The sequence below is a fragment of the Thalassophryne amazonica genome, chromosome 15 (assembly GCF_902500255.1).
Source record: "Thalassophryne amazonica chromosome 15, fThaAma1.1, whole genome shotgun sequence".
NCBI classification, from domain to species: domain Eukaryota; kingdom Metazoa; phylum Chordata; class Actinopteri; order Batrachoidiformes; family Batrachoididae; genus Thalassophryne; species Thalassophryne amazonica.
In genome coordinates, this window is record NC_047117.1 from 69,737,385 (window position 1) to 69,764,490 (window position 27,106).

Sequence of the window (27,106 nt, forward strand, 5' to 3'; positions counted from 1 at the left end):
AACAGAAAAGTTCAGGTGGGCGTAACTTAGTGCAAAAATACTGAACAGCAAAAACCAAAAGGTAATTCTGATGAAGAAAAAACAGAAATAACAAAATGCAGAGACAAGTGCAATGAGACAGAGATGAAAGAAAACAGAAAAAACAACTAAACATCATGACATGCAAACGGAAAAAAATGACCCTAAAAACTAGTACATGTTAAAGTGGACAGACCAGCCAGAATATAAAAGACTAAGACAAAACTGGAACGGAACTGACCATGGCTAGAGTATAAAAACTAACAAGAACAAAATGGCAAACAAACCCACAGACGACAGAATAACAGATAATGCCTAAAATGACTAAACAGAAGACTAAGTGATAAACTGAAAACAAAAGCACACAAAAGTAAACTTCACAGAAAAGGCCAGACTAAAGCATAATACAAGAAATTAAATAAACAGAACAAAACCAAGACTGAAGTGAAAACTAAGGTAACAATTAATGAAAACAATGTGGCAAAACAGCTACTAAGACAAAACTACACAATACATGAATGATGAACAGAAAACAAAACCAATGAAAACATGAACATGGCAGGAATGCAAATACAGATGTACAGAACAAGAAAGCAAAGATCAATGAAAAAGTCATAACAGAAAGCACATCAAGGCCAGGACCATGACAGCTTTTTTTTTAAGTGGAAAACTTGACTATCAGTTCCACCGTGGAAATGGCAGTGCTGATCATATTTGACATCACACGTAGAGAGAAACCTCTGAAATATCATTTGGCGGCGTCCCTGCTGTGTCACCTTGTCGCACACGTACCTCATTCCCCTGGTATTAGCCAGTGGCGCTAAGTCTCATTCACATCCCATAATGAAGGTGGCTGTGACTTCACAAAGTGGCTCGAATGGAGGATACAGCGACACAGTCAGGGAGCCATAATGGAGGACCCTCCAATGTGGCGGAAATTGAAAGATTAATAATTCAAAAGCAGTTGGTCATGAATCAGTGGGGCATTGTGCTGGTTTTTCTCCACCGCCCTTTTTTTCCCTAGCCCTTTTGGGGGCATGACCTCTGCTTTATTCCTCCCTTGCTGATTAGTGAAGATGTTTGGGGGAAATATAGTCGAGCATTACAGCAGTATATCTACTCCGACCAAAACTAACCTTGAGGTTGGAAATGGGCAAGCGTGAATTTCTGCCAAGAAAATGTGTGCGTCTGTGAATGTGTGCGTGTCCTCCCTTTGTTGCTCCTTTAACCTCACCGCAGTCATTGCGTACTCCATAAATAGCCGCGTATGAGGGCTGCATCCATAACTCACTATTCAAATGAACACAGTTGTGCTGCAGGATGTGGCCATGTCATATATCTGTGCCCTAAGGGGGAAAGGAAAGGTTTATTTATCACAGGTGCTCATTCCTCACCGTCTCCTCCTTCTGTGTATGATGCATGTCTGAGCTGTGCTTTTTCATCGTTCACTTTTTCTTCTTCCAACTTCTTTTGTCCTCCCTGTAGCAATGCATCAGTATAGTGCATGTGTGTGTGTGTGTATGTGTGTGAGATACACAACCTGTCGTCTGATGACAAAATCTTGCTCTCCTCACATCTGTGTGAGACTAGAGCATGTTTTTAATCCCCATGGGTCTTTCTCTCTCCTATGCCGCTTTGGACCATTTCTCATGCACTCTCTCTCTCTCTCTCTGTAGGTGCTGGCTGCGATTGGATACATACTTTATCTGGAGCTTTATAGGCCCTGCTACACTCATCATTATGGTGAGAAACACTTGCATGCACGCTCACATACTGCACTGGCTGCATATGCAACATGTCAACTCCCCTTCAAAAAAATAAAATAAAAAATATTACACATCGTGCACAATATTTCACCTGCACCTGTGTGCTTCTGTGGACTTTCAGCCTGCTCACATGTTCACAACTTGGTGTCAGATTATTTACAGCGTACAAGTTTCTATAGGCTCCTTTGGAAAGCTTTTTCTGAAACCAAGTTACCATGGTAACAGCAAAAAAAAAAGATTGTCATAACCACTAAGGCAACAGTGCACATTTTGGGTTCACGTTACTCAACAAGCCCAAATTTATATTAGCATCCAATTAATTGTATTACCTTAAAACACCAGTTTTGACCTTTAATCTCAATTACATCACCATCAGCTGTATCTCAAAAACCACAGGCACTAGAGAGAAGATTTGGCGGTTGAATTACTCACATACCCCACAATATGTGACTCAAATTAAGTTTTTTTTCCTACAAATGACTGAATATGCCTGTTTTGGAAGCCAGGGGTTTTTTTTTACACCCACAAATAGGTCAAATCGGGTTATTGTTTTTGGTTCTGTGTGTTCAGTGTGTGTGTTTGTTTGATATGATTTAGGCAAACATGGCAGAATGAGTTTGGGTCAGCACAGGACAAATTTTTTGAGTTTGAAAAAAATCAGTCAGATTTCAGAGAGATCTGCTGTTGAAGATCAATCCCCATGTAGTTCCATTATGGCATCATCCTGCAAAGGTTCCTCGATTATCGTGACAATACCCCCCCCCCTTCCCATTATCAACCAAAAGGAATCGAAATTTCATAGATAAACTTTATTTAAAGTCAGCTGCTTGACTAACAATGAACAACCTTTCTCACATTTTACGTGCTATTTCACAACTACGTATTGACACACATGTAGATAATGACACATTAACCCTCTGGGGTCCAGGATATATTTGGCCATTTTTGACTACTTTTGGTTTTACCTTTATAATTTACCTTAAAAACTGTTTACGAGTATTTTGCCTTGTTTGGTGTCACTGTTTTCAGCACAGCCTCATCTGTGTGACTTTACCATTTTGAACATGTTTAACAAACCATTTTTATAACTTAGAATGCAAAAATGAATTGTAAATTTTTAAATGATATTTACAAATGTAGCAAACAACAAAGTTATATACAGCTACTTACATTAAAATGTAGGAAATGCTTTAGGTGTTTGTTTGTTTGTTTGTTTGTTTTTTTGTACAGCTTTTTACAAAACAATAAGATGCCAAATGACAAATAAGATGACAAATTATTTGTACCACTCACAACACAATTTCTGTCCAACACAAGACAGAGGGGGCACAGACCTGACCAGGTGGACAAGAGGTGGAGTGTCACTCCTCCTCTTGACCACCTACGGGCAGTGTTGGCACCTCAGGCTTGCTTTGGTGGCTTTTTTGCCAGGAGCTCCTGAGTCGCCAAATATGTGGGTTGGTGATCAGTTTTGATTGGTTTAGGTCATGCATTTTCCACCAGTGATAATGGGGAAGCCATGTTTTTTCCCCTGCAACTACTGCAGTAGAGAAAGGAGTGAAAGTCCCGTTTTCTGCGCGTTTCTGCAAAAACGCATACCAAAATGACCAAATAGTCAGAAAAGAGCATTGCATAAATTATTAATCATGATTCAAGTTATACTAGGCCTATGAACACAATTTAAAAAACTACTATATAGTTTGAAGTCTGCACTTTCAACACAGAGACCTAGACTGTGGTGTATCGGATGGTACATCTGCTTAATTCGATCATGCACTTTTGATGCGTCTCTGTGTCAGAAGACTCCAGAGGCTTAATGTGTCTGTATTCCTCTCTATTGATTAATAATGCCATCATTAATTACCACATGTACATCTGACACACAATAGAGTTGCTGCCACACAGTTATGCACAAATAACTGGAGCTGCTGATGTGGTACAAAGAGTTTGACTGTTTTGTCACGGTTTCATCAACTAAAGCATGATGCCAAAGTGTTCAGAAGAGTACTAAAAGGCACCATACATTCAACAACTAAGCAGAGAAACAAACACCGTTCAACAAAAATCCAAAATATAAGATGAAGAGTTGAGGAGGAGAGAACGAACGCAGTGGGACATGTTCCCAATTAGGTGAATGTCAACGTGTACGCTGCCGTTCTGTGCTCATTTTAGAAATGTCAGGCAGGCTATCACTGATCTAACCGTAGCTGTAAGTGGAAGCAGTGTGGCTGGGATTGTTCTCTTATGACTCTACACTACGCAATAAGGCATGTAGCCTTGGAAACTCATGATGACAGTCCAGGCACTCATTATTGCACCAACCTATTTATGTGTTAGCGGCTTTTAAAGGACAGGTAGCTTCAACACTGTGAGAATTTTGACTTTTGTTTTTCCCTGATGTTCATCCTACTGTGTTTTGACCACTTAAAGTTTTATTGATTGCATGCTTATACTATTTCCCCAGGCCAATTACTGCTAGAAGTGAAAATGAAATGATGCGTAATGTGTGAGTGAATTGCTATGGTTGCATTGTGTCTTTGATTTTAACTTGAAATGTGTTTGTGTGTTTCAGCTGAATGTAATCTTCCTTGGTATCGCCCTTTATAAGATGTTCCATCACACGGCCATTCTAAAACCAGACTCTGGATGCCTGGACAACATCAAGTAAGTGTATTTCTGAAAATGGTCATCCAGCCGTTTTATATCACAATGCAAGATCAGGTTGCAGTGGCAGCAGGCTCGGTAAAGTAGCCCAGATGTGCCTTTCTTCAGCCAGAAACACCAACGGAAGTTAGCGGAAGTTACAGATAAAAGCTAAACCAATAACTTTCAGTACTGACTTCAGCAGCTACTGACACAACGAGTCAGCGCTTCTGTCTCAGATCGACCTTTTCTCAGCAAAAGAGACCTGGTGATCAGAGAAAAAGGAGATCGAGAAAAAAGATAACACAGTTAGTGAAACGTGTGGTGGGTTTTACAAATAAATCTGTATTTGTAAATATGTTTTTTTTTTTTTGTAAAAAAAAAAGGGCAATTTGAAAACTGAAAATTCTCTTTAAGTCCTTCATCACTTTTAGCGAATGTGTGGCTGATCACACTGCCATGAACACTGCCATCTACTGGCAGTAACTGTGTGTTATACCAACCAGCCAACCACTGACATCAGAAAACTAATGTACCCATAATGCAATGCGGCATGTGCATCTAAACGCTAAAACCTTCAAAATTAGTGCATTACTTTAAAATTAAAACATATGACAGATTTTTTTCACTTTGTAAAACAACAGACATCATGTTAATTTCAATAATTTATCTGCATTTAGTTTGTTTAAAATTATAACCATTAGTCAAAACTGTCTGCCTGTGCAAGACTCCAGTGAAATGACCAGCAGGTCTGTATGGTGTGAAGAGAAATTATCTTTTTTTTTTTCCCCTCCATCTTCCTTTCTCTCTAGTAATCAGCTGTCCTCTGCCTGCAGAGGACAGAGCTGTACCATTTATGGTTGTCTGTCTGCTACAAAACATAAAACAGACAGGCACTAAAATATATGATTTCAGACTTTACAAATGTTTTTAACTGTTAAGCTTTATTCACTATGCCTGCAAAATTATGTCAGCGGTCTAAAACTTATCATAACTAAATTTATCGGCAGCTAATTGGTCCACTGATGGCTTTCAGAGTTATCTGGAAAACTAATATGCTAATGAAAATGTTAGCTTCGGTAATTAGCGGTTAGCAGATTAGCGGATCTGTGCCCACCACTGTATATATGTCCTGGTAGTCAGGAGGATAATGTAGTTTTTGTCTGCGTGTGTGTCATATAATTTTCAACAAGGAAAGCCACTTCCCTCAAGAATCAGCTGTGTGATTAATCGTTAGGAAAGTACACATATTAGTGTGCTTAGTGTTTTGCTGAAATACAGAAAAGGTGATTTCATTAGTGTCAAAGTTCAAAACAAGTGTTTCTGTTCATTTTTATGAAAATCGGTCAATTACAGCAAAAAAGAACAACTTTGGTTTCCTGAATAATTTGAGCCTAATATCTCGTCTCGAGCGTCAGAGGTTATTGAGAGCTGAAGAGTGGATGCATTTTATTGGTTTTGGCCATTACTATAGCAACGTGATCAGTTTCTGTGTTCCACTGTTGTCTGTAGAAACTTGTCTTATGTTTGGACATGAACATTAAGTCTGTGAAATAGGACATAATGTCCAGGGAAGCATATATGGATGGCCGGACAGTTGTGTTATAGCAGACTACTTGTTATTCGGAATACTGCCAGAGGCGTAGACTCTTGCAATCACATTGGAGTCCATTGTGATTCTCAGTATGCCGAATCTGATTTTGATGAAATTTTACAGATATATTGGGCCAGCAGATGGGAAGAAATTATTTGAATTTGGTTACGATCAGTCATCAATCAAGGTGAGAAGTCATGGTTAAATTTCCAGCCCCATTCTAATATAGGAAATTGGATCATTTTATGGATATGAGTTCAGATATTTTACGTAATGTTGAGGAACTTGATTGTTCAGAAGCCCGTTCAGCATTTTCTCTGCATGTCTGATACTTTGAAAATATGTGGGAGTACTTTTGACCTGCTTTTTTCAAGATGGGGGGGGGGGGGGTCATGGTAGCCCATTGTCCATTGAGCAGGGTGTTTATAAGTACACTTGGTACCAAAGGTCAATGATTTATTTGGTAATTGTGTCAATTATGAACACTTGGGTTAAGAGAGCGGTGGAGCTGTCAATTCCACCACCACAGCTGTCCACTGATGACCACCTGGTGATGAGGACGGTCACATGGTGGGGCAAGCCACCAAACTCCATCCATCCATCCATCCATCCATCCATTTTCTTCCACTTTATCCGGAGTCGGGTCGCGGGGGCAGCAGCTCAAGCAAAGCCGCCCAGACCTCCCGATCCACACACACCTCCCCCAGCTCCTCCGGGGGAACCCCAAGGCGTTCCCAAGCCAGCTGAGAGACGTAGTCCCTCCAGTGTGTCCTGGGTCTTCCCCGGGGCCTCCTCCCAATGGGACATGCCCGGAACACCTCTAAAGCGAGGCGTCCAGGGGGCATCCGGAAAAGATGCCCGAGCCACCTCAACTGACTTCTTTCGACGTGGAGGAGCAGCGGCTCGACTCCGAGCTCCTCCCGAGTGACCGAGCTCCTCACCCTATCTCGAAGGGAGCGCCCAGCCACCCTGCGGAGGAAACTCATCTCGGCCGCTTGTACTCTCGTTCTTTCGGTCATGAGCCAAATCTCATGACCATAGGTGAGGATCAGAACGTAGATCGATTGGTAAATTGAGAGCTTTGCCCCCCTACTCAGGTCTCTCTTCACCACAACAGTCCGATACAGCAGATGCTGCACCAATCCGTCTATTGATCTCACGCTCCATCCGTCCCTCACTCGTGAACACGACCCCGAGATACTTAAACTCCTCCACTTGAGGCAAGGACACTCCACCGACCTGAACACTCCACCGACCTGAAGAGGGCAAAGCACCTTTTTCCGGTCGAGAACCATGGCCTCGGATTTTGAGGTGCTGATTTTCATCCCGGACGCTTCACACTCGGCTGCAAACTGCCCCAGTGCATGCTGAAGGTCCTGATTTGACGAAGCCAACAGAACCACATCATCTGCAAACAGCAGAGACGAGATTCTGTGGTTCCCAAACCAGACCCCCTCTACACCCTGGCTGCGCCTAGAAATTCTGTCCATAAAAATAATGAACAGAACCGGTGACAAAGGGCAGCCCTGGCGGAGGCCAACATGCACTGAAAACAGGTTTGACTTACTACCGGCAATGCGAACCAAGCTCCTGCTGAGGTCGTACAGGGACTGGATAGCCCTTAGCAAAGGACCCCAGACCCCGTACTCCCAGAGCACTCCCCACAGGGTGCCCCAAGGGACATGGTCGAACGCCTTCTCCAGATCCACAAAACACATGTGGACTGGTTGGGCGAACTCCCATGAACCCTCAAGCACCCGATGGAGCGTGTAGAGCTGGTCCAGTGTGCCGCGACCAGGATGAAAACCACACTGCTCCTCCTGAATCAGAGGTTCGACCATCGGTCGAATTCTCCTCTCCGGTACTCTGGAATAGACCTTACCGGGGAGGCTGTGTGATCCCCCTGTAGTTGGAACACACCCTCCGGTCCCCCTTCTTAAACAGAGGGACCACCACCCCAGTCTGCCAATCCAGAGGCACTGTCCCCGATCGCCACGCGATGTTGCAGAGGCGTGTCAGCCAAGACAGTCCCACAACATCCAGAGACCTAAGGTACACAGGAGGGATTTCATCCACCCCAGGAGCCTTGCCACTGAGGAGCTTTCTAACCACATCGGTGACTTCGGCCTGGGTAATGGATGAGTCCGCCTCTGAGTCCCCAGTCTCTGCTTCCTCTTCGGAAGACGTGATGATGGGATTGAGGAGATCCTCGAAGTACTCCTTCCACCGCCCGACAACATCCCCAGTCAGGGTCAACAGCTCCCCACCCGCACCGTAAACAGTGCTGGTGGAGAGCTGCTTCCACCTCCTGAGGCATCGGACGGTTTGCCAGAATCTCTTTGAGGCTGACCGATAGTCCTCCTCCATAGCCTTCCCAAACTCCTCCCAGACCCAAGTTTTTGCCTCTGCGACCGCACGGGCTGCGGCACGCTTGGCCTGCCGGTACCTGTCAGCTGCCTCTGGGGTCCCACCTACCAACAAAGATAAGTAGGACTCCTTCTTCAGCTTGACGGCATCCCTTACTTCCGGTGTCCACCACCGGGTTCGGGGATTGCCGCCGCGACAGGCACCAGAGACCTTGTGACCACAGCTACAAGCGGCCGCATCGACAATGGAGGTGAAAAACATGGTCCACTCTGACTCCATGTCTCCAACCTCCCCCGGGATCTGGGAGAAGCTCTCCCGGAGATGGGAGTTGAAGACCTCGCTGACAGAGGGTTCCAGTCAAACTGACCTAGAAAACCTAAACGAGCTGTGAGGGTTCTCTGGGAACGTTTGGTTGGAAGAACCTGTCTCGACGGCATTTAACCCACCACGACCCAGATGTAGATTAGCAAGAAAAAATGAATGCCTGAATATCACAGGAACATGAAGTACGTTTCACATTTGTCTGACATTATTTCAAAATGTCTCATTGATTTCATGATATTATTATTATTATTCCCAGTCATGCCGCTATTAGTCATGTCACCCACGGAGAATGTCACTAAAATGTGAAGTCGTCTCCACCAAAGAGTGAAACTCTGTTTCCTAACTAATCAGGAACATGTTATTTCTCATTCCAGCACAGCTCCAGGCAAACGGCTCTGTCTTAATTCACACAATATGCCGCGGCTCAGCCCTCAGCGCCTGACTAGGGCACAGCACAGAATTTATCATGTAAATCATGAAATGGCCTACTTGCTTGATTCTCCATTTAAATACTGCAGTTGATGTATCTTTCATGATAGTTTTTTTTTTTTTTTTTTTTTAAAGCAGGACTTCAAGTGGGATGCATTTCAGAAAGCAGATGCTTTGGCACCATTGATGGTGATGATTCAGGATATGATGCTTTTGGGGCTTTTTTGTGGTTTTAATCTTTTGGAGCAAAGCACATGCTGCATAGATTTTAATCTATTTCACTTCATTAGTCTTGTCATATCGTGCCTCAATTACTTGTTAATCATTATCATGCCCTTTTTGTCTTTCCCCCCTTTTTGTTTTCTGTCTCTGACTCCAAGCCACCATCAGCTGTCTTTGTTGTGGATTGGCTCTGGTGAGGCCACTCTCCAATCACTATGATTGTTGTTTTTCTGGAGACATTTCGATTACTTTTCTTGTCATTTATTCGTAGAAGCCGACTCGGATCCCGCAGACTCAACTACTCTTTCTTGTCCTGTTAAATGGATTATGTGTTCTTCTGTGATTTGTGTGCTCCTTTGACCTATAGAACTGCAGTATAGTGCTACTGAAATATTATAATGGCGAGATTTGAATGAGAGAGGGGGGGGGAGGGAGAGAGAGTCTGACTCATGGGAATAGTGGAATGAAGGGATGAAAAAATGGGCATGATCACACCCTTTATTGAAGAGGGTCGTCAGACGACCTTTATTGGAGGTTCTGTCTCGCCTGAATGGTGCCACAGAGGGCACCGTCGAATCAATCACCTCACTAACTCTCATCCTCGCTCCCTTTCTTTTCACTAGACTAATATCCCTTACTCTCCCCATGTGTCTTGACCCCCGCTGTCTTTTTCTTTCTTTAGCCCTATCTCATTGTCTCATCTCTCGCATGAGAAGTGATCGCCGGACAGTCGGCCAATCAAATTAACGGCCATCATCGCAGCCGAGGCATACCCAAAACTCTGACCTTTAGTGGAAAATGTCATTTATAATGGCTGTAATGCCCCTCTACTTAACTGCCCAGTGGATCCACTCACACAGCCACATGCACACTCAAGGACTTTCATTGTGTACACAGGCCTCAACATGACTACATTCTTCTGGCGTTTGGTCCACGTGACTCGTGTTGCACAAGATTTTTCAAGATGGCGGCTCGCAGCCTTGAGATCCCTTAATTTGTTAGAGCAGACTTCATGGAACTTTAACAAGCACAAAAGTGTATTTACTCATATAGATCAAGCTGGTCCCAACCTACAACCCAAGTCCCAGCGGCATTTCACATTCCACTGTGTTGGTTCTACTGTACTAGGAGGGATCAAGATTTGGAGCCAGGAGCCTCTCTGGAGAATTTTAAAACAAGAACACTGGTATGTGGAAATAAAATGAACCAACCAGTGCTCCAGAATTACATTAATCATGAAAAATTTCACAAATGTTCAACAGTAGCTGATGCTAACCTGGCACCAGCTGATGAATGAGACCAAAAAAAGACATCTGAGGTCACTCAGAACTGCTTGGCTATTTTTTATTACACCGGACAAGGACACCCAAGGTTGGTCGAGTGGGCCATAAGACATTCTAAATTTTAATTCACTAGTAAGAGTAAAGACCGAGAACATGGGTGGGCAATCATGTGCCATGAAGGGCCAAGACACTGCAGGTTTCTGTTCCTACCAATCACCTCAGCAGGTGATTTCATTGATGTTCAGGTGTTTATGTTCAGGGGAGAAGCTCATCAGCAAACCCACCTGCTGGGGTGATTGGTTGCAAGGAAAACCTGCACTGTCCTGGCCCTCGCTGCCCCTCCCAACTAGAATCAAGTTTTGCATAAACATGTTATTTAACATCAAGCTTTGGACGGCTTTGTGACTCCAGCTTCACTCGTATAACTTGGAGGAAGTCTGATATACTTAACTTTTTGTTAATTTTGTGAAGAAGTCAGTGAATATCTTCTCCTGCTCTCATTTGGATCCTAATGTTATCACCAACAGCCTCTCTTATCCCAGCCCTGCCAACTGAGTCAGAATCTTTCCAGCCAAACCTCCCATGGTTTTAGCTGTCTCACTCCCACTTTCTTAATGTACTAAATGGCCCATCTATAACACCTTATCACTGTCTAATGGTTTCACATGCATCAAATATAATTGAAAAGCATTACTGTTCCTGGATATTTTTCCCACACTCATCTCATATGTCCCTGTCCATTTTAAGAGGTAGCAGTTCTTAATTTGCAAAAAGTAATGATAATAATAATAACTTCCCGAAAGCTGTAATTAAATTCCCTAAAGGTGCCATTTTAAATATGTTAACACTTTGCTAATTTCCAGTGGTGGCGCTATTCTAAGCCAGAAAGGTTGTGGGTTCAAACCCAACTTGAGGCCTTTTTTCTAAGGTTCCTCTAAACTACATCTCAACAATGTAGCCAAACAATTGTATGTTTAAATCTGAACAGTGTCAAGCTACTCTTGTTAGTTTTAACAATTACATTGTTGGAAGTTCAAATTTGTACTTTAGCAGTGTGTTGAATGTAGGATAGTATTAATTTAACTCAAGCATGTGGAGTGTGTTGATTTTAACATGGACCTTTCATCCTTGGAGACCAAGCACTATGTACTATGTATGTACTACTAATTCTTGACCTAGGTTGTGTCATGCTGACCTAGGTTATGTCATTCTGATCTAGATTGTGTCACGCTGATCTAGATTGTGTCATGCTGACCTAGGCTGTGTCATGTTCACCTAGATTGTGTCACGCTGATCTAGATTGTGTCATGCTGACCTAGGTTGTGTCATGGTGACCTAGGCTGTGTCATGTTCACCTAGATTGTGTCACGCTGATCTAGATTGTGTCATGCTGACCTAGGCTGTGTCATGTTCACCTAGATTGTGTCACGCTGATCTAGATTGTGTCATGCTGACCTAGGTTGTGTCATGATGACCTAGGTTGTGTCATGCTGACCTAAGTTATGCGCAAATTGGACTGTGTTATTTGAATTTGATAGATAAGTCAATTGTCCATTAGCTGGATGCCTGACTGCTATCCCTCACTAGTTGAAGGGTCTCCTTACAGACATTGCTTGCAGTAATGAAAAGTATTTGTGCAGAAGCATGGTATTTCAGTTCAAAGTCAGTTAAATAAAACAAAATAAGTATCGTCATCTACATGTACTATGCACTCGTACCGCGCCACATATCTCTCTGTGTGCAACACAGTGGCCGCATTTTGTTGTTTGTTGTTGCCATCATCATGACAACCAGCGTTCTAAAATCATCTCCACGTGTGAGTCAGCTTTTATTCCTCCGTGTGTACATAGCAGCTTCAACCTTGAGACTGCTCCTGGCAATAAACTTATCCATTATAATGTTTGATATTAATATTCATGGTAAGAACTTACTGAAGACGGCTTTATTTAAGGAACACACACTAACCGAATTGTTATCCTCGTTTTCTTTTGTCTGCTTCTTGTGTAGGTCTTGGGTGATCGGGGCCATAGCCCTGCTGTGCCTGCTGGGTCTAACCTGGGCCTTTGGCCTCATGTACATCAACGAGAGCACAGTAATCATGGCCTACCTTTTCACCATTTTCAACTCTCTGCAGGGCATGTTCATCTTCATTTTCCACTGCATACTGCAGAAGAAGGTGAGACAATAAGTATTTGTGTCTGTACAGAGATGCAAATTGAAAAAATGGCAGACAAATTTAAACACACACACAAACCTTTGATGACAATATCTGCACGGTCTCAATGCCTTTACATTTAGGTGTGTTTTGCAGGTTTTTTGAAGTGTGTGTGTTGAAGGTACAATCCAGTGTCTCACAGAAGTATTTACCCTCTTGGGCCTTTGCACATTTTAATTTGTTGATGTTGATGGGTTGCATAAGTAAGTTAATACTTTTGGTTTGAGTTTAAGGAGAATAATTTTAGAAATTTTAACATAGAGAAGCCTGAATTACTTTTTGTGTTTGAAACGGCATAAACAAATTAAAACGTGGCAAAGCCCAAGGGGGTGAAGGCGCTGTCTCAGTAGAGATTTTATTTACTTAATTGTGTAATTTATATTTGCATTTCAACTGCAAATATGCACACCATGACCAATCAAAGAATTGTTTTCTGGCATACTGCAATACTTTCAAAATAAGATAAAAAAAAAAATGGGGAAGAATGTATTTATATAACATACATCCCCAATTCCAATGGGACATTGTGTAAAATGTAAATAAAAACAGAATATGATTTGCAAATCCTCTTCAACCTATATTCAATTGAATGCACCACAAAAGAAGAAATTTAATGTTCAAACTGATAAACTCTATTGTTTTTGTGCAAATATTAGCTCATTTTGAAATGGATGCCTGGAACACGTTTCAAAAAAGCTCACCTGTGGAATGTTCCAAACAGGGGTTCTTTGAGCATTCGTCAACATTCCCAGTCTGTTGTTGCCCCTGTCCCAGCTTTTTTGAACAATAAAGTTTATCAGTTTGAACATTAAATATCTTGTCTTTGTGGTGTATTCAATTGAATATAGGTTGAAGAGGATTTGCAAATCATTGTATTCTGTTTTTATTTACATTTCACACAACATCCCAACTTCATTGGAATTGGGGTTGTAAGTTGTCTCACTGTGCTTCACAAGAGTAATTGTACCCGCCCATTGAGGAAGCACATTGGCAACAGTGGTAAGGAAAAACTTTCTTGGGTGTTTGTTTGTTTTTTGTTTTTTTAATAACAGGTAGAAACCTCAAGCAGACTTGACTGACTGAGGTGACAATCTGCTTTTGGCCATATTACCAATAACAAAATACATAATAGAAATAGAGAAAAGACTCTCCACACATGCAAACACAGGAATGTGGCGTCTCTGCAACCATGTACACCTAAATGTACACACACACATGTACACCTCACAACAAATGATGGTTCCTACGCTTCATTAATATTCCCCAGAATTTGGATTTGATGACACTGAGTGTTTCTCCACCACCAATGGCAATAACTGAAGTTGGAAGGAAAGACAGTGATTCCATACAAATAAGTCTGTGTTCATTATAGTTATGGTTAATACTGACATTAATTATAGGTTCATTCACTCTAACTAAAGTTTGCTGGGATATTTTTGACCTAATATCCTCTATTTGGACTGTAAATAGTGAACAGCATGTGGACTTGCAGTTGAATATGTTTGGAAACAGTGTCAAACAGGGATTTTGGTTATGCTTAATTCTGATAATTAGGTCAGAATAATAAGCCCTCTTTGCTGCTGGTAATACATGTTTGTACTTCAGTGTGCTATCATGCTGGGCAAGATGAAAAAACTTCTAATTTAGAGCTACGCCATTTGCACTCCAGACTCTGACCTACACTTATGCTTGAGATATCATAGGGATTCGTTAGACCAAGGCATTTGCAACTTGGGCGGTGACATTTTACAGTATGTGAAGCAGTTGATCCAATACATTTGTGAGGGCTGTACCCAGGCCGTCTGTGAGACTGTCCACTGAAATAGACTCTAGAACCTCAAATAATCTACAGTTAAATTCAGTTATGGTAAAGGAACTAATGTGACATTTAGATGATGTATTATAGGCATCCAGTGTCACTGAGCAGCATAATGATGCTTCGGACGTCAGGAGTGAATGATCCAAAACTGCTGATGTCAGTATCTGAAACGGCAATACCACGAGCCAGGACTAAACCACGACAGTGAGTCGATCCCTGGACAAACGGGCAAAATCCAAACATTTCCAAAATTTCCAAAAACGCTTTACTGAGGGAATCCGAAGGCTTACTATCACGGATATTAAAGTTACTAACAATCAAGATCTTATCAGCACGAGTCACCAATCAGAAATCAATTAGAAAATAAGGACCATGAGGTATGTTAATAGGTACTGGAAGGTTAAGCGTGCTGCAACAGGTCAGTCTGCACATTTTCAAACATGACCAAAAGTTGTCAGAATCAGACTTTAATGATCTCATTTTGTCATACTCCTGCCTCCTCTTCCTCACGTGGCTCTTACATTTACAGCAAAGGATTCTCGTCTTAAAAGATGAAGTTGAATGTTATTTATTTGCATGACTCTTGGGATGTAAAACGCACACAGATTCGTCTTGCAAACACCCTCTTTCATTCCGGGGCTGGCTGCCCTGAAGGATTGGAATTATTTGAAAGTGTGCACGTGTGTGTGTGTGTGTGTGTGTGTGTGTGTGTGTGTGTGTGTGTGTGTGTGTGTGTGTGTGTGTGTGTGTGTGTGTGTGTGTGTGTGTGTGTGTGTGTGTGTGTGTTGGTTTCAGATTTGAACTATATGCGGTTTCCAAAAAGGGGCCTACACATGCTGAGATATTTTTGCAGCCTCTCCCACACACTGTCAGTGCCTGTGAGTACGAAAGTGTTGTGGAATACATACATACATATATATACCATCAAATGCTTAATGCTCTCGCTTGGCTGCAGCCTCGCAGAGAGTTTCAAGTGCACGACATGTACCAAGGGCGGCATCCACATATATGTGAGTGCCATCATGTGCCGTACGTAGGTATGTGTAAGGCCACGGGATCAGGTATCCAGAGAGACATCCTGGGAACAGTGCTGTGGTTTTTTTTGGCTGAGGCCCAGCTCTACTTCTCCCAAGACACATGGAACAACTCAGCACACAGCTGTTCAAACAGAGCATGTGGCAGTACACGTCTGCCAGTCCAACAAGCTTGTTAAAAAGCAATTACAGTCCTATTTGTTCTAACTTGATTGGGATCGAAATGCAGATGTTCGATATATACCAGTGATTCATATGTCTCTCTCTGGAATATGTCCATTTCAGATGGATATAACATCGGGGCAGATGTTGATGAGGAAAGTTTATCAATTTAAGCCTTTAATGTTGAAATTTTTGATGTAATGTGATGTGAGTTGGGAGTTGCAGAGGCAGTTTTGCTGAAGAAATTCATGGGGATGATATGTCACTTTAAGCCCTTTATGTCATGGCATCATTAAAAAAAAATCAATGTGTGCAGCTGTTTTTCGTTTTTATTTATTTAATTAGTGCTGCATCTGTCAATTCCTCCTCTACTGCGTCTGCATTTGGGATTTCATGCGTGGATCCATCCGCAGGTGCGTAAAGAGTACGGCAAATGTTTGCGAACCCACTGCTGCAGCGGCAAGAGCGTGGAGACGTCGATCTCCTCCTCCAGTAAGACCACCACCTCACGGACCCCCGGCCGCTACTCCACTGGCTCACAGGTGAGCTTACCTGCCTGCACACCTGGACGCTACAGCACAGCCGACTCTCAGGTGAGGCCTGAGCGCACCACGAGGGATGTGGGTTATAGCCGTCTACTTTCAACGAGAATCACTCCTCAGGCTGGAGGAGAGTTTTGTTTTGACATCAGCCAAAAGAAAAAAGTGCTTTTAATCTGAAACGTCTGCCAGTTGGGTCTCGTAGTGCAGACTGCCGCCTTCAAACAACTGACCAGATACACTAATGTGGAATAACACTGAGGTAATATCGTTTCTATGGTATTTTCACTATGACGCCGGCACATGTTAATTTATAATTAGGGCTGTCAGGCAATTAAAAATTACCAGCTTTGTATTCACAGTTTTAGAGTGTCCCAGAATCCTTTGCGCGCTGGGAAGGGAGGCTTGATAATGGCTCAGCTTAATGCTTGAACACTGAAAATGCCATAGACATGCTAACACATTAGCATCGGTCTCATTTTTAAGTTATAAAATACATCTATCAACTGTTTCAGAAGACCATAACAGGTCAGTTTAACATAAAAAAGGAAATATTACTCACAGACATATGCTCTTTAGGGTTTTAGTGGGGAAAAATTAAGATAAAGCGAAATAAAACAAAGAACCAACGAAGCAGCAGATTGAAGCACTGCTTCATTGGTTCAAGGTTCAAAGCAAAGCCACGCCACAGAAACGGTTGATTAGCAGACCCACAGCAGGGTCTGTAATTAATGTAGAGAAATGATCATTTTCCTGACAAACACCCCCCAAAACAACAGCCACTCTGAAGGACCGATAAGGGAATTGTTAAGCAAAAAGGCTATTGATGTCGATAGATCTAATCATTTCTTAAGGATCCCTGAAAAGAACCGCTTCCCGACACGCGACTCTAAGAGCAACACACTTTTTTTTTTTTTATAAAACTCACATTAGAGACTCGCAATTATATTAGTTAAACACCTAAATACATATTTTGGTTGAACTCACCTCCATAACGACCCAGTGTTGCAATCAAGTTGCTTGTTGCTTGTCTACTCCACCACCCGCAAACGCTTGTTTACGGGTGGTGTTGTTTCCGCTTGTTTACGAAATCTCAGCCTCCACAGCGAGAATGTGATTATGTGCGAGATTTGACACTGTAAAGGCGTCAATAGGGCTGGGTACCTAACTTTTATGGCATTGACCGAAATGCTTCAGTAGTACCGAGTATCGAAACATGCCTCGTGTTTCGGTACCCAGAGGTTAATCACGTGCAAGAAGAGCGGTCTGCAGCTGTCCTCCTCTCAGCATTCAAGTCCACCTATGGATGTTACAGAGCACCAGCAGCCTGATTCAAAATCTCCACCACCGGACTCCGCTTCAACTGTAACTTAATACATGCATCCTTTTGAAGCTTGAAGCAATGAAGCAGTGTTCCGGCCCGTTTCTTCAGTTCTTTACGTCATTGTCTTTCACAAGCGGCAAATCCACTTCTTAACCCCTCTCAGAGCCATTAAAATATGTCAATCATGAGTAACTTTTGTGTGTATTAAAATCACTAACTGGGACTCCTGTCTTGTTGCGAAAAAGAAACATTCCATTCAAATGGCTCCAAACGCTGCGCAGCTCTCTGCCGAGTGAGTCACGTTAGAAAGATAGAGTCATCAGAATTAATAACTTCAAAGCGAATCAAATTAAATCAAATGATGCCTCTTTCCAAACATTGTAATACAAACAATAAACTGCAATCGATCACAAGTTTTTTCCTCCCAAAATGAGACATTCTGTGCTGATGTGCAGCAGCCAGCTGAGCTCAGCTCAGATTCTATGGAGAGACATTCACACCAAAATGTCTGAAAATGAAATGCTTTTGACAAAAGAGTGTTTTCATGTGTTCTTTTGCACTGGAAATTATTGCTTGATTGTTGCTTATTTTTGTGTCAGAAAACTGCTTGGAGTGGAAATTTACCAAAGCTGAAAAATAAAACGCAAGATTTGTACTATGTGTGATGTAATTTTCTTTTTGTTAGAATTGATTTTGTAAAACTGGTATCGAAAAAAGTATCGTTCAGGAACCGGTATCGAAAATTTTTGATTGTTATCCAGCCCTAGCTTTGTAATGAATCTAAATCACATATGTAATAAAAAATCAGAAAAATTATTAAAAACAACTCCAGAAATATTTTATTGTATGAAAATAAACTTACACCCATGCTCACACACCCATGCACACACAAATGACATATTTCGATCACAGTTATCAACCAAGTTACTTCTATTAGAAAATGTATTCACAGTTGTGAAGCAACAGGAGAAATAAACAGAGTTCTTTATTCATTACATTTTAGAACAACTTCAGGAGCTGATCCGAGCACTGCAGACGTGCTGAAATCATAACTGATTAACAAATGAATGATATTTGGTCTTCTTTGTCTTTGGCGCTGTTATAAAAACATATTTCTGGCCTGGCGCTTATGTTTACAAAATTACAGTAGACAAAATAATGACCAGGTCATAGGCCATCAGGAAGTGTGATTTATTGGGATGATTTTTTTGTTTTGTTTTGTTTTTATGTTATGTCTAATAGAATTAATTCAGCTTAATTAACTTTTTTTTTTTTTTTTACTTTTTTTTACTTTGGATGAGGGTTAGAGTTAGGGTTAGGGTTAATATGTCTAAGTCTAATATGTCTAATAGAATTAATTCATCTTAATTAACATATTATTTTGACATAATAATAATGTAATGATTGACAGCAGTAGTACTTTGGACGAGGGTTAGGGTTAGGGTTAGGGTTAATATGTCTATGTCTAATATGTCTAATAGAATTAATTCATCTTAATTAACATATTATTTTGACATAATAATAATGTAATGATTGACAGCAGTAGTACTTTGGACGAGGGTTAGGGTTAGGGTTAGGGTTAATATGTCTATGTCTAATATGTCTAATAGAATTAATTCATCTTAATTAACATATTATTTTGACATAATAATAATGTAATGATTGACAGCAGTAGTACTTTGGACGAGGGTTAGGGTTAGGGTTAATATGTCTATGTCTAATATGTCTAATAGAATTAATTCATCTTAATTAACATATTATTTTGACATAATAATAATGTAATGATTGACGGCAGTAGTACTTTGGACGACAATGCACTCATAATGAACACCATAAATCTACCTGACTTGCTGCCATGATTTCGTATCACTTAAGCTTGTTTTAAACCATGAAAATTGAAGGCGTGCGCACACAAATTGCTGTAATTGCTGCACTGTTTGCCCAGTTTGGATTTAATTCCCCTCAAACTAACGCTGGCAGTCTGCGCTATGAGCTCATGTTCATTTATGGGCTCTGATATAATGTGATAGTCGGCTAAGTAACAGAAACATCAATAGACAAATGTACTTTACATTGTTGAAAGTGAGATAGCTTTGACCCTGACTCACCTCTTCACATATTGATGCTGATGGAAGGATAGATGGTGTATAAATGCGACTGACTGCTGATTACTGCTTTTCTCTTGCTGGGTCGCTGTTCTATTTTATTTTTTATTGTTTCTTGGTTGACCCACCTACCCTAATTACCCTCTTTTGTTTTGTTTTTTCTCTTTTCATTGCACATTTCATCCTTATTGATATTGTTTTTGTTACCATCTTCATTTCCTTCCTGTTTTGTTTTTGCCATTTCTTTTCTTCTTTAATATGATCCTACCTTCTTCCCTTCCTTTTTTCCTTTTCATCGCTGTCCCTTTCTTCCTATTCCTCTCGCTCTTTCTCTCTCCTGTGCGTAGAGTCGTATCAGGCGGATGTGGAATGACACTGTGAGGAAACAGGAGTCTTCCTTCATCACTGGAGACATCAACAGCTCTGCCACGCTCAACAGAGGTAACCATGGGATACCTACTATTTGCATCCTCATCACTGTCACCATATCTACTTTATTACCAGCGGGAGGTTCAGACAGCATACGCTGTCATTTCGTAAAGTGGAAGGAGTCCAAATCTCCAATGACGGCTTTGTGTTCTTTTAGGAAGCAAATTTACAGGATACAATAAATAAAACGTACTACTTTTTTTTTTTTTTTTGCTGCTGCTGATTCAAAGGACAACTTTACCAGAAGGAGAATTAGTTATATCGGCTTTTGTCAAGGATTGAAACAGCAACCACAAAATGTAAAAATCTACAGAAAGCAGAATGTTTTCACGTGACCTCTGTTCCACTTCGATGTCTTTTGAAGTGTGACGGGTGAGCAGTGCCGTTAAGTGTACTTACACAATCTGTAGAAGTCCCTTGAACATTATTCCCCACATTATTGCACTGAATGGAGAGCTGTTTGAGTGTTCGCCGGATATATAGCAGTCAGGCAACACTAGGGAGGTGTTGGTGTAGTGGTTAAGCATTACGTGTTGGGCTTTAGACCAGAGGATCCTTGGTTCAAAACCCAGCCAGACTGGAAAATCACAAAGGGCAATTGGGCAAAGTCCTTAATAGGCTAGTTGCTCCCAGTGACACCGACTGAATGGTCCCCCCTAAAAATCGGTCCGCCCTACCTTCACTGCACATGCGTCATTAGCCGCGGTTCACTGATTATCATCTTGTTTCTGCTTCAAACTGCACTCCAGTCATCATCTGTCTCAGCGACAGATATCTGAAGCTTTTGGACAGCAATCATTTCCACATGAATTCCGCATGATTTCATCATAAAAGACGGGGGAAACGATCAGAGCTCCGCAGCTACATGAGTTACTAGCTGATGCATTCACTGCGCGTTGGTCATTTCAAAGCATCACAGAGTATCGCATCATTTCTGCTTAAAACTGACTTTAGAATGATTTAAGAGGTTTTACCTTGTCATCTGATGTGTTATGTGTCGACACGGGTTGAGGAGCGGACCTGCGTCTGACGGAACCCAGCGCCAAAACAACCAGAAAGCGGTTCCAATAATAAAACAATTTATTTTCCCCCTTCTGTGCAATACAAAGTGTACAAACGTAAAATGCGTCTGTCTGGCGGAGTGAAGGACGGCGCGCTCTCCAGCGCCCAAAAGGATCAAAGCCCGGCGCTTCTGGACTCACGTTCACCGCCAAACACCCCCCAGGTGGACACGACAAACTGACTCTGTGAAGGATAGAAAAGGTGAGGTAAGTCAGCAGCTACAACTAATATCCTTCAAAGGCACACACTATCAGCAACACATTCAGGTCTGAATTTAAGCTTTATGTAAATGAGCAGCTTCTCACAACAGGTGGAGGATCATCAGTCCGCACGCCACGGCAGTGAGAAGCAAGCTGCACAACTCTCATCAATATTCACATATACTGCGTAACAAAATACCAAGTTACTGTTAACAGTTATTCAGACAATCAAATCACCTCTGATGTGTGCTGACAGCATGTGTCCCTCACCCGTCCTCCTTCACAGGCACGATGTGTCAAACCCAGGTGCAGTCCTCAGCGTCTCACAAACGAACATCACAAGGTCGAATTCCCGGCAATTCTGCTTGAATCACACATGGCTTAAATGCAGAACGCCATCTCATTATCTGCTTCAGCTGAAAGTCTTTAAGGTTGCACGTGAGCACCATCCACAGGTGCTGCACATTACGTTGATGAGGGTGAAGGACTCTTCTGCCAGCACCTTCTCCACAGACAATAAATCAGTTTGCATACCACCTGGAGAGCAAAGTAAAGAAAAGAAGACCCAAATGTCCAGCCAACCCCCCCAACACACAACATGATGGTTAATAATCCTATTAATTGTTTGGGTGAGAGTCTCAGGCAAGCTGCTCAGCTCCAAAATGACGCATGTACAGTGGAGACAGGGCGGACCAATTTTTAGGGGCAGACCGTACGTTCTGCAACAACGGTGTGCAGTAAGCGCCTTGCATGACAGCACCCTGACATCAGTGTGTGTGTGTGTGTGTGTGTGTGTGTGTGTGTGTGTGTGTGTGTGTGTGTGTGTGTGTGTGTGTGTGTGTGTGTGTGTGTGTGTGTGTGTGTGTGTGAATGGGTGAATGCGAGGTGCTTTGAGCTTCTGATGCAGATGGAAAAGCGTAATATAAATGCAGTCCATTTACTGCAGGTGAATTTTCTTTAGCACAGTACTGCAAATCTACCACAACCCAGTCTGTGGATGATATCTGGTGTTTTTTTCCCAACTTTCAAATCAATAATTAAAATGGTGAGATTTTGTCAATCCTCAAATTTTGCACACTTGAAGCCCTATTTGTTAGACTACAGAAAATCTGATAATACTGCCCCTGTATAAATGTAACAGGTCCAGTTTGTGCACAAAAGTTCACGCATTCATTGCTGCATATGAAGATGGACAACGTGACCACTCGGCTTAAGTGAAGCCAAATTTTCCCAATCATCTTTTATTGGCTGGTTTCAATATAAAGTCTAAAATAAGCTGCAGTAAGAAAGTCCACATGAAGAGCACAAACTTCTACAGAGGTGATGTCATAAAGCTGAACACACACACTCATCTTCAACCATTGAGTCCAGTTAAGGGTTGCGGGGGGCTGGAGCCTATCCCAGCAGTCACAGGGTGTGAGGCGGGGTACAACCTGGACAGGACGCCAGTTTGTCGCAGGGCCACATATAGACAAACAAACACATTCACACCCGCACGTACACCTACGGACAATTTAAAGCATCCAATCCACCTAACCTGCATGTCTTCGGATGTCGGAGGAAGCCGGAGCACCCAGAGGGAACCCACATAAACATGGGGAGAACATGCAAACTCCACACAGAAAGGCCATAGGTGGGAATCGATCCCATAACCTTCTTGCTGTGAGGCAACAGTTCTAACCACTAATCCACCGTGCTGCCAAAAGCTGAACCTTCATTTTTAATTTTATTTATTTATTTTTTAAGAATTTGAATCAGAGTGACCTAAAAATTCTGTCAGCTCTTCTGAGACTCCGCAGACATGTCTTCACAGAAATCTGTTAAGCCCCCGTCTCACATAGCAAGAATGTGGAGGAACCATTCCGACATGGCAAATATTGCCATAATCTGAAACAGTGGGGAGGAAAAGAGGGTGTCCTCACATTCCCAGCACTAAACTGACCTCTCATCAGTGTGTCTCATGTGACGGAGTGAGTGCGTGTGCGTGTGTAGAATAGATGACCTGAGTGATGAGTGTGTGTCCACTCAGGTGCGCATGTGTTCACAATGGCTGAACGAGCTGCATGCACCTGCGTTTGTAGAACAGGTGGTCAAAGCAGTGTGCGAGTGTGCGGCCGAAATGTTCGCTCAGCTGTGTGTTTATGTGTTGATAAACACTGTACCAGCCACTCCGTGTGTGCACACGAGCACAGGAGCTGTCCATCCAGAGAGCGCACAAACAGGTTGACAGCTGTCAGGGACTGCCTGCTGTTAGTCCGGTGAAAAATCCCTTCAGGTGTTTGATCAGTATATATTTGCATTGCTAGATTTTATTTGTCCAGCTGGACTCCGTAACTGCTGTTGAACTGTGCTGGCAGTGCGCCAACTTCCCACATGTGCGCAACTTTCAGATGCAGCCAGTGGACTTTCTCTTTTCTTAAATTCTTTTTTGTGGCCATTTCACTTGATACACATCTTAACATAACTGCAGTTGGATTATCATTATGGAGTTCCACAAGGTTCTGTGCTAGGACCAATTTTATTCACTTTATACATGCTTCCCTTAGGCAGTATTATTAGACAGCATTGCTTAAATTTTATTGTTACGCAGATGATACTCAGCTTTATCTATCCATGAAGCCAGAGGACACACACCAATTAGCTAAACTGCAGGATTGTCTTACAGACATAAAGACATGGATGACCTCTAATTTCCTGCTTTTAAACTCAGATAAAACTGAAGTTATTGTACTTGGCCCCACAAATCTTAGAAACATGGTGTCTAACCAGATCCTTACTCTGGATGGCATTACCCTGACCTCTAGTAATACTGTGAGAAATCTTGGAGTCATTTTTGATCAGGATATGTCATTCAATGCGCATATTAAACAAATATGTAGGACTGCTTTTTTGAATTTGTGCAATATCTCTAAAATTAGAAAGGTCTTGTCTCAGAGTGATGCTGAAAAACTAATTCATGCATTTATTTCCTCTAGGCTGGACTATTGTAATTCATTATTATCAGGTTGTCCTAAAAGTTCCCTGAAAAGCCTTCAGTTAATTCAAAATGCTGCAGCTAGAATACTGACAGGGACTAGAAGGAGAGAGCATATCTCACCCATATTGGCCTCTCTTCATTGGCTTCCTGTTAATTCTAGAATAGAATTTAAAATTCTTCTTCTTACTTATAAGGTTTTGAATAATCAGGTCCCATCTTATCTTAGGGACCTCATAGTACCATATCACCCCAATACAGTGCTTCGCTGTCAGACTGCAGGCTTACTTGTAGTTCCTAGGGTTTGTAAGAGTAGAATGGGAGGCAGAGCCTTCAGCTTTCAGGCTCCTCTCCTGTGGAACCAGCTCCTAATTCGGATCAGGGAGACAGATACCCTCTCTACTTTTAAGATTAGGCTTAAAACTTTCCTTTTTGCTAAAGCTTATAGTTAGGGCTGGATCAGGTGACCCTGAACCATCCCTTAGTTATGCTGCTATAGACTTAGACTGCTGGGGGGTTCCCATGATGCACTGAGTGTTTCTTTCTCTTTTTGCTCTGTATGCACCACTCTGCATTTAATCATTAGTGATTGATCTCTGCTCCCCTCCACAGCATGTCTTTTTCCTGGTTCTCTCCCTCAGCCCCAACCAGTCCCAGCAGAAGACTGCCCCTCCCTGAGCCTGGTTCTGCTGGAGGTTTCTTCCTGTTAAAAGGGAGTTTTTCCTTCCCACTGTCGCCAAGTGCTTGCTCACAGGGGGTCGTCTTGACAGTTGGGGTTTTTCTGTAATTATTGTATGGCTTTGCCTTGCAATATGAAGCGCCTTGGGGCAACTGTTTGTTGTGATTTGGTGCTATATAAATGAAATTGATTTGATTTTGATTTGATCGTTGTGGGACGGAGCTTCACATGGGATTTATTCATACCAGAGGTGGATTATGAATTTGTGAGCCAATGGATGTTGCCAGCACACAGCACAGCCGGGTGAAAGGGACTTGACCAGCTGTCTGTGCTGTGCTTTGGAGCGCGAGGTACCAGGGGTGAGTTACATGTTTATTTATGTCGCCATGTACTGGGCAAACATTTCCACATCATACCTGCTACAGACTTAGGAGGTGAATGTGTAATAATACGTGCATTACAGCTGCGTTGCAGGATGCTGCACCGAGCCTCTGATGCACGCACAGTGCCACATGCATGTTATTACATAACCAACATTTCCTTCACCCTCCCTGGCCTGGGTCCAGTGGAGGTGGAAAACATGGCACAGCATCTCAGCAGGCTTTGTGCGTCACACTCAAGGCTGGCGTCTGATTTTGACTTCCGCAGATGGCTGTCAGAACGTTTTGGAACTGAAATCTCTTACTTTTCGGATGTGCGCCAATTCATAAGTCCGACGCTACTCGTGATTCCAACTATGTGTGACGGGGGTATTATGCTGCGTTTACACATAACGACGACAAGTCACGAATGCCATGAAGTATACATTCTTGGCCGCTGATCACGAATGTGATTATTTGGGGCAGAGGCAGCAGGTGTCCTCAGGAACTGCTGCAACCTGTTACCACACGTTACGATTAATGACACATGTTGCTGGAGAATTATCAGGAGCCATTATGCACGGTCAAGAATAGTGTTCCACGTTGTTGTCATTAAGTTCTGTCACGTTCAGCAATCAAACTGAATGCGGTGCAGCAGGGTTTAATTGTGTGCGCGCTTCTTCCTCCGCCGGACTGGAGGAGGTGCAGAGATGTCTGGCTGCACGTGAGTCTCCTCTCATTCCTCTGGCTCAGACTCGTTCTCCCGCTCAGGTTACAACAGCAGGTGGAACACCTGCAGGGCGTCCTGGGGAGCTTCAGCTGGAACTGTGGAACAACATTTGGAGCCGAGTTTAATTGTGCGCACGTGACAGAAAACTGATTCGTCATGGTGCGCAGTGAAATGTGACGCCGCGTTACAAGTCATGTCAAAACTTGACAGTTTCTGTGTCACTTCGTAATAACGCATGACAGTTTGGGCTCCAGGAACCATCGCAGGAACCACTATGAACATTGTCACGTTCTTTTAAGGATCACTAATCAAGACGGATCAACACGCTCAGTTGCGACCTCCACAACGTGAGACGAAATGAGGGTGGTGTGTGACATTCGTGGAAGATTTTTTGACAGGCAAAAACATGCTCCACGAATATCAAGAATATCACGCACCAACACGCACTATTAAGAAACCTGTTCAGATGCATTAAGTCACATTAAGAATGTCAGGATTGTGTCACAAATGACAGAAAAATGACATTCGTAACGCGTCTTGGTTATGTGTAAACGCACCTTTAGGGTCCCTCCTCTAATTTTTACATTGTTGTGATCACAGACACTGATCATATTACCAGCTGAAGTGGCCTTAATCCAATTCTTTCTGCCAGATCAGATCTTATCATCTGAACTTTTTGACATTGTGTTTGTAAATGATCTTCATCTGGATGTGGTTTAGACCAGAATCACATTAAGTGTTCACATACAAGTGAACCAAGCTTAATTACAAAAACAATGTGCATACTGCTCTCAGGGCAGTCATGTCAAATTCAAATATGAAAATGCCC

At 42.3% G+C, this 27,106-nt stretch overlaps 1 protein-coding gene across 1 annotated transcript in view; it reads left to right on the forward strand.

Moving 5' to 3' along the window:
• The window catches only part of adgrl3.1 (adhesion G protein-coupled receptor L3.1), a 479,593-nt gene that overhangs the window by 429,560 nt on the left and 22,927 nt on the right, over positions 1–27,106 (forward strand). The window contains exons 19-23 of the mRNA XM_034187839.1: positions 1,695–1,761; positions 4,357–4,448; positions 12,654–12,822; positions 16,290–16,469; positions 20,192–20,285. Of these exons, the coding sequence (XP_034043730.1) occupies positions 1,695–1,761; positions 4,357–4,448; positions 12,654–12,822; positions 16,290–16,469; positions 20,192–20,285 (602 nt within the window). The remainder of the gene's footprint in view (positions 1–1,694; positions 1,762–4,356; positions 4,449–12,653; positions 12,823–16,289; positions 16,470–20,191; positions 20,286–27,106) is intronic.